Source organism: Gobio gobio (genome assembly GCF_949357685.1).
Source record: "Gobio gobio genome assembly, chromosome: 10".
Taxonomy (NCBI): domain Eukaryota; kingdom Metazoa; phylum Chordata; class Actinopteri; order Cypriniformes; family Gobionidae; genus Gobio; species Gobio gobio.
The window spans coordinates 15,538,088-15,545,587 of NC_137116.1; the positions used below are offsets into that span (position 1 = coordinate 15,538,088).

Genomic DNA, 7,500 nt, shown 5'->3' on the forward strand with positions numbered 1-7,500 from the left:
TGTGAGTGTGTGTGCATGTGTGTGTGTGTGTGCGCGTGTGTGTGTGTGTGTGCGTGTTTTACCTGCCGTGTCCTTCACCCCAGCACAGGATCATCAGGTTAAACTTCCCGTTGCCCTCGTCCACCAGATTCCTGGTGTACCTACGCACACACACACACACACACACACACACACACACACACACACAGTTCAGTGCTTCTGTAAATCAGGGGAAATTATGAGGTACTAAATAATAATTATGAGATTAAAAATTCATAATTAAAACAATGATTAAATAGACAGTGTGTGAACCCTCTGGTGCTCCTCGCGTGATGTGTGTGTGTGTGTGTGTGTGTGTGTGTGTGTGTGTGTGTGTGTGTGTGTGTGTGCAGTACCAACGCTTCCCCTGGTGAAACTCATCCCATTCATCTCCAACACCAGTGTGACTGTGTTTCAGGATCATAACCTTCCCCAGTCCTGTCTGTGATTTGAGTGTGTGTTCATAAGCAAGTGACAAAAGTCAGAGGAAGTAAAAAAATCGACTTTTTTGTCAATGATTTACAGAAGATGATTATGTTCTTATGTGGCGGAGATGAGCTTCCATGCTGTATTTAGTAGCTCCTCCTCCCTATAGAAGCTGATTTTGTAGATGAATGAAATGTGTGTGTTGTCGCAGATAAGGTGAAGGGAACGTCCTGTGTCTCGAGGCTGTTTGTGTCGCACTCGTTCCATGTGGTTTTGGGAATGTGTGTTTTTCTGCTGGAAGGAACATTTGATGGAACCGAGAGCAGCGGGTGTGCGCCAGGGGACGCGCTCTGATTGGCCAGCTTCATCCCCGCCCCCTGAGGCGAAGCCCCGCCCCTCTCAAAACATCCACGGAGGACAAACTGATTCCGAGCGTCGCGTCACAAACATCGACTTAAATCAGCCATATCATCATCATTTGACACCCAATAATTCTTTAAACAAAACAAGAACATTTTTTGAACAGTCTTTGTTTGTGTTTACATCACACTGAGAAGTTTAAAATTAACACGTTATCTTTATGTTCATTTTCTTGGCATTTTTCAGTTGTGTTAAAATAAAAAAATAAAAAACCCTGGCCATTGTACGCCTAAAGTCATAATATTAGCAGACTATGGAGAAATAACTGCCTTAAAATATTGAGTTTATAATGAAGATAATTACCTGTACTGGTCAAATTTGGCGAATTTCATCCAGTCCTGAGGGTTGCTCTCATAGGCTTCCATGAGGCTCTGCACCTCCTCCACATTAACAGAGTCGCTCTCAAAGATCTTGTGCAGAGTTTGAATCAGGTCATCCAGAGTTTCTGGCTTGATTACTTCGGTTTGCTCCATCTTCTGCGGTTCTTCTGCGGTTCTTCAGCGGTTCTCCAGCGGTTCTCCAGCGGTTCTTCAGCGGTTCTTCTGCTGCTCGGGTCTCTGAGGGAGTTCGCGCTTTTATACGCGGAGCTGAACTGTAACGGACTGAACCACTGGCGCGCGGGAGGGGGTCCGCGGGCCGCGACCGGAGCTTTCCCGCGCAAACTCTGAGGTAAACATTCACGCTAAACTATGATGGAGATGTACATAAACACTTACTGTTTGAAAAAACCGACATATGAGAGAAAATAAACTTCATTTTTTGTTTCTTTATCGATCTTTACTAATGGAGCACCCCTTTTACAGTTTGGATTGACCCGCTTTTTATTTATTTATTTATTTTTTATTTATTTTTTTACCCACTTTTCATTCAGTAAGTTTCTCCAAATGACGTTATTACAATAACTTCATTTTTACCGGTAACGTTAGTTATATCTCGAAATCGATACCTTCACACACACACACACACACACACACACACACACACACACACACACACACACACACACACACACACACACACACCGTAAAAAGATAAAAGCATCATAGCAGTTTTATTGGATATTTGTCCACTGCCAATCTTGTGCAGAAATGATAACGCAGATTCTTTACACATGTTCTAGAATCTTTATCACGAAAAGAAACCCAGCAGATGAACTGAAGGAGATTGAGAAGATATTTAGGCTATTCGTTTGTTTGTTTTAAAACTACAGAACGCGTTATAAAGCGTTCTCATGTCGTCGATTGTTCTCGGATCATTTGTGCGATTTTGCGACATCATGTGGCCAACAAAATATCGACACTAGATAGATAGATAGATAGATAGATAGATAGATAGATAGATAGATAGATGGATAGATAGATGGATGGATGGATGGATGGATGGATGGATGGATGGATGGATGGATGGATGGATGGATGGATGGATGGATGGATGGATGGATGGATGGATAGATAGATAGATAGATAGATAGATAGATAGATAGATAGATAGATAGATAGATAGATTTTGTATTCTATATTTTAATTATATTATTTATATAACATTTTTAATGTATCATTTTCTTTTAATGTAAAATATTTCTTTGAAAAAGAAATCAATCAGTACGACTGAATCCGCTGTTCTCCACTGGATCAGATGTTATTTTACATCAATTCATTAATATAAATTAAAATAAATGAAAGAGTTAGTTCACCCAAAAAATGTAGACAATGTAATGTATTCCTCCACCTCATGCAGTTCCACACCCGTCAGACCTGTAACACTATTAATGTTAAATCTGAAAACTCAGTTCGGAGCGTATCAAATCAGTGAGTCGATTCAGTGGTTCGGAGCATATCAAATCAGTGAGTCGATTCTCTGGTTCGGAGCGTATCAAATCAGTGAGTCGATTCAGTGGTTCGGAGCGTATCGAATCAGTAAGTCGATTCAGTGGTTTGGAGCGTATTGAATCAGTGAGTCGATTCAGTGGTTTGGAGCATATCGAATCAGCGAGTCGATTCAGCGGTTCGAAGCATATCGAATCAGTGAGTCGATTCAGCGGTTCGGAGCATATCGAATCAGTGAGTCGATTCAGTGGTTTCGGAGCATATCGAATCAGTGAGTCGATTCAGCGGTTCGGAGTATATCGAATCAGTGAGTCGATTTAGTGGTTTGGAGAGTATCAAATCAGTGAGTCGATTCAGCGGTTCGGAGTATATCGAATCAGTGAGTCGATTTAGTGGTTTGGAGAGTATCCATACCACTGAGTCCGCTGCTGGCCAATGGAGGTCGACGTTCGCTCCTGGCGGCCATCTTGTCTCACTCAGCTCACTCACTCATTGTGTTTTCATGGTGCTTGCACTTTTTAAATAACCATAACCTGTTCAATTTTATACCGATTTTCAAACTGTTTGGTTTGTTATAGACGTTAGAGATGTAGTTATGACACTGCCTACTTATGAAAAATGATTCATAATTTGTTCAAGCATCTATAATTTTAGCCACGTTAATAACGTTTGTAAGAAACTTAAGCATTTGTAAATCCGTCCAGATTTCAGTGATAAGAGTATTTGTGTTCAGATCACTCGCCTTACATCAGGAGCCACAGAGCCCTGAGACAAGATGGCCGCCGCTGAGGACGTTAGAGACTCCGCCCTAAGACATCTAGCCTTTATTATCTATATCTATGGTTCGGAGCGCCAAAGTCACGTGATTTCAGCAGTTTGGCAGTTTGACACGCGATCCAAATCATGAATCGACTCACTGATTCGATACGCTCCAAAACACTGAATCGACTCCGAACTACTGAATCGACTCGCTGATTCGATACGCTCCGAACCACTGAATCGACTCCGAACTACTGAATCGACTCGCTGATTCGATACGCTCCGAACCACTGAATCGGCTCCGAACTACTGAATCGACTCGCTGATTCGATACGCTCCGAACCAATGAATCGACACACTGATTCGATACGCTCCGAACTACTGAATCGACTCGCTGATTCGATACGCTCCGAACCCCTGAATCGACTCACTGATTCGATACGCTCCGAACCAATGAATCGACACGCTGATTCGATACGCTCCGAACCACTGAAATGACTCGCTGATTCGATACGCTCCGAACCACTGAATCGACTCGCTGATTCGATACGCTCCGAACCCCTGAATCGACTCGCTGATTCGATACACTCAGAACCACTGAATCGACTCACTGATTCAATACGCTCCGAACCACTGAATCGAATCGCTGATTCGATACGCTCCGAACCACTGAATCTACTCGCTGATTCAATACGCTACGAACTACTGAATCGACTCGCTGATTCGGTACCCTCCGAACCAAAGAATCGACTCGCTGATTCGATAAGCTCCAAACAACTGAATCGACTCGCTGATTCGATACGCTCTGAACCACTGAATCGACTCACTAATTCAATACGCTCCAAACCACTGAATCAACTCGCTGATTCGATACGCTCCAAACCACTGAATCGACTCGCTGATTCGATACGCTCCGAACCACTGAATCGACTCACTGATTCGATACGCTACGAACCAATGAACTGACTCGCTGAATCGATATGCTCCGAACCACTGAATCGACTCGCTGATTCAAAACGCTCCGACTCCGAACCACTGAATCGACTCACTGATTCGATACGCTCCGAACCACTGAATCGACTCGCTGATTCGATACGCTCCGAACCACTGAATCGACTTGCTGATTCGATACGTCCAAACCAAAGAATCGACTCGCTGATTCGATAAGCTCCAAACAACTGAATCGACTCTCTGATTCGATACGCTCCGAACCACTGAATCGACTCACTGATTCGATACGCTACGAACCAATGAACCGACTCGCTGAATCGATACGCTCCGAACCAATGAATCGACTCGCTGATTCTATACGCTCCGACTCCGAACCACTGAATCGACTCACTGATTCGATACGCTACAAACAAATTAATCGACTCGCTGATTCGATATGCTACAAAACAAAGAATCGACTCGCTGATACGATGCGCTCCGAACCACTGAATCGACTCGCTGATTCGATACGCTCCGAACCACTGAATCGACTCGCTGATTCGATACGCACCGAACCACTGAATCGACTCGCTGATTCGATACACTCCGAACCACTGAATCGACTCGCTGATTCGACGCTCCGAACCACTGAATCGACTCGCTGATTCGATACGCTCCGACTCCGAACCACTGAATCGACTCACTGATTCGATACGCTACGAACCACTGAATCGACTCACTGATTCGATACGCTACAAACAAATGAATCGACTCGCTGATTCGATACGCTACAAACCAATAAATCGACTCGCTGATTCGATACGCTACAAACCAATGAATCGACACGCTGATTTGATACGCCCCGAACCACTGAATCGACTCGCTGATTCGATACGCTCCGAACCACTGAATCGACTCGCTGATTCAATACGCTCCGACTCCGAACCACTGAATCATTCGATTCGATTCAACCAGTCGATTCATTTGTTTCTACAAACAAATGAATCGACTCGCTGATTCGATACGCTACAAACCAATGAATCGACTCGCTGATTCGATACGCTACAAACCAATGAATCGACACGCTGATTTGATACGCCCCGAACCACTGAATCGACTCGCTGATTTGATACGCCCCGAACCACTGAATCGACTCGCTGATTCGATACGCTCCGAACCACTGAATCGACTCGCTGATTCAATACGCTCCGACTCCGAACCACTGAATCATCGGAATGACTCTTATTTTGAATGCACCGCCGCGTCATCGGAATGACTCTTATTTTGACAGCGCCGCCCCTTCATCAGAATGACTCTTATTTTGACAGCGCCGCCCCTTCATCGGAATGACTCTTATTTTGACAGCGCCGCCACGTCATCAGAATGACTCTTATTTTGACAGCGCCGCCACGTCATCAGAATGACTCTTATTTTGACAGCGCCGCCCCTTCATCAGAATGACTCTTATTTTGACAGCGCCGCCGCGTCATCGGAATGACTCTTATTTTGACAGCGCCGCCGCGTCATCAGAATGACTCTTATTTTGACAGCGCCGCCGCATCATCGGAATGACTCTTATTTTGACAGCGCCGCCGCGTCATCGGAATGACTCTTATTTTGACAGCGCCGCCGCGTCATCGGAATGACTCTTATTTTGACAGCGCCGCCGCATCATCGGAATGACTCTTATTTTGACAGCGCCGCCACGTCATCAGAATGACTCTTATTTTGACAGCGCCGCCGCATCATCGGAATGACTCTTATTTTGACAGCGCCGCCGCGTCATCGGAATGACTCTTATTTTGACAGCGCCGCCGCGTCATCGGAATGACTCTTATTTTGACAGCGCCGCCCCTTCATCAGAATGACTCTTATTTTGACAGCGCCGCCCCTTCATCAGAATGACTCTTATTTTGACAGCGCCGCCGCGTCATCGGAATGACTCTTATTTTGACAGCGCCGCCCCTTCATCGGAATTATTCTTATTTTGACAGCGCCGCCCCTTCATCAGAATGACTCTTATTTTGACAGCGCCGCCCCTTCATCAGAATGACTCTTATTTTGACAGCGCCGCCGCGTCATCGGAATGACTCTTATTTTGACAGCGCCGCCGCGTCATCAGAATGACTCTTATTTTGACAGCGCCGCCGCGTCATCAGAATGACTCTTATTTTGACAGCGCCGCCGTGTCATCGGAATGACTGTTATTTTGACAGCGCTGCCGCGTCATCGGAATGACTGTTATTTTGACAGCGCCGCCACGTCATCGGAATGACTGTTATTTTGACAGCGCCGCCACGTCATCGGAATGACTCTTATTTTGACAGCGCCGCCCCTTCATCGGAATTATTCTTATTTTGACAGCGCCGCCCCTTCATCAGAATGACTCTTATTTTGACAGCGCCGCCCCTTCATCAGAATGACTCTTATTTTGACAGCGCCGCCGCGTCATCGGAATGACTCTTATTTTGACAGCGCCGCCGCGTCATCAGAATGACTCTTATTTTGACAGCGCCGCCACGTCATCAGAATGACTCTTATTTTGACAGCGCCGCCCCTTCATCAGAATGACTCTTATTTTGACAGCGCCGCCGCGTCATCGGAATGACTCTTATTTTGACAGCGCCGCCGCGTCATCAGAATGACTCTTATTTTGACAGCGCCGCCCCTTCATCAGAATGACTCTTATTTTGACAGCGCCGCCGCGTCATCAGAATGACTCTTATTTTGACAGCGCCGCCCCTTCATCAGAATGACTCTTATTTTGACAGCGCCGCCACGTCATCAGAATGACTCTTATTTTGACAGCGCCGCCCCTTCATCAGAATGACTCTTATTTTGACAGCGCCGCCCCTTCATCAGAATGACTCTTATTTTGACAGCGCCGCCGCGTCATCAGAATGACTCTTATTTTGACAGCGCCGCCGCGTCATCAGAATGACTCTTATTTTGACAGCGCCGCCGCGTCATCAGAATGACTCTTATTTTGACAGCGCCGCCCCTTCATCAGAATGACTCTTATTTTGACAGCGCCGCCACGTCATCGGAATGACTCTTATTTTGACAGCGCTGCCGCGTCATCAGAATGACTCTTATTTTGACAGCGCCGCCACGTCATCAG

At 45.7% G+C, this 7,500-nt stretch overlaps 1 protein-coding gene across 1 annotated transcript in view; it reads right to left on the minus strand.

The window, feature by feature from the left end:
* The window catches only part of cdo1 (cysteine dioxygenase, type I), a 36,046-nt gene extending 34,586 nt beyond the window's left edge, over positions 1-1,460 (minus strand). The window contains exons 1-2 of the mRNA XM_079827088.1: positions 1,168-1,460; positions 63-140 (exon numbers count right to left, since the gene is read on the minus strand). Of these exons, the coding sequence (XP_079683214.1) occupies positions 63-140; positions 1,168-1,337 (248 nt within the window). The 5' untranslated portion in view covers positions 1,338-1,460. The remainder of the gene's footprint in view (positions 1-62; positions 141-1,167) is intronic.
* Between the last annotated feature and the right edge of the window lie 6,040 nt (positions 1,461-7,500).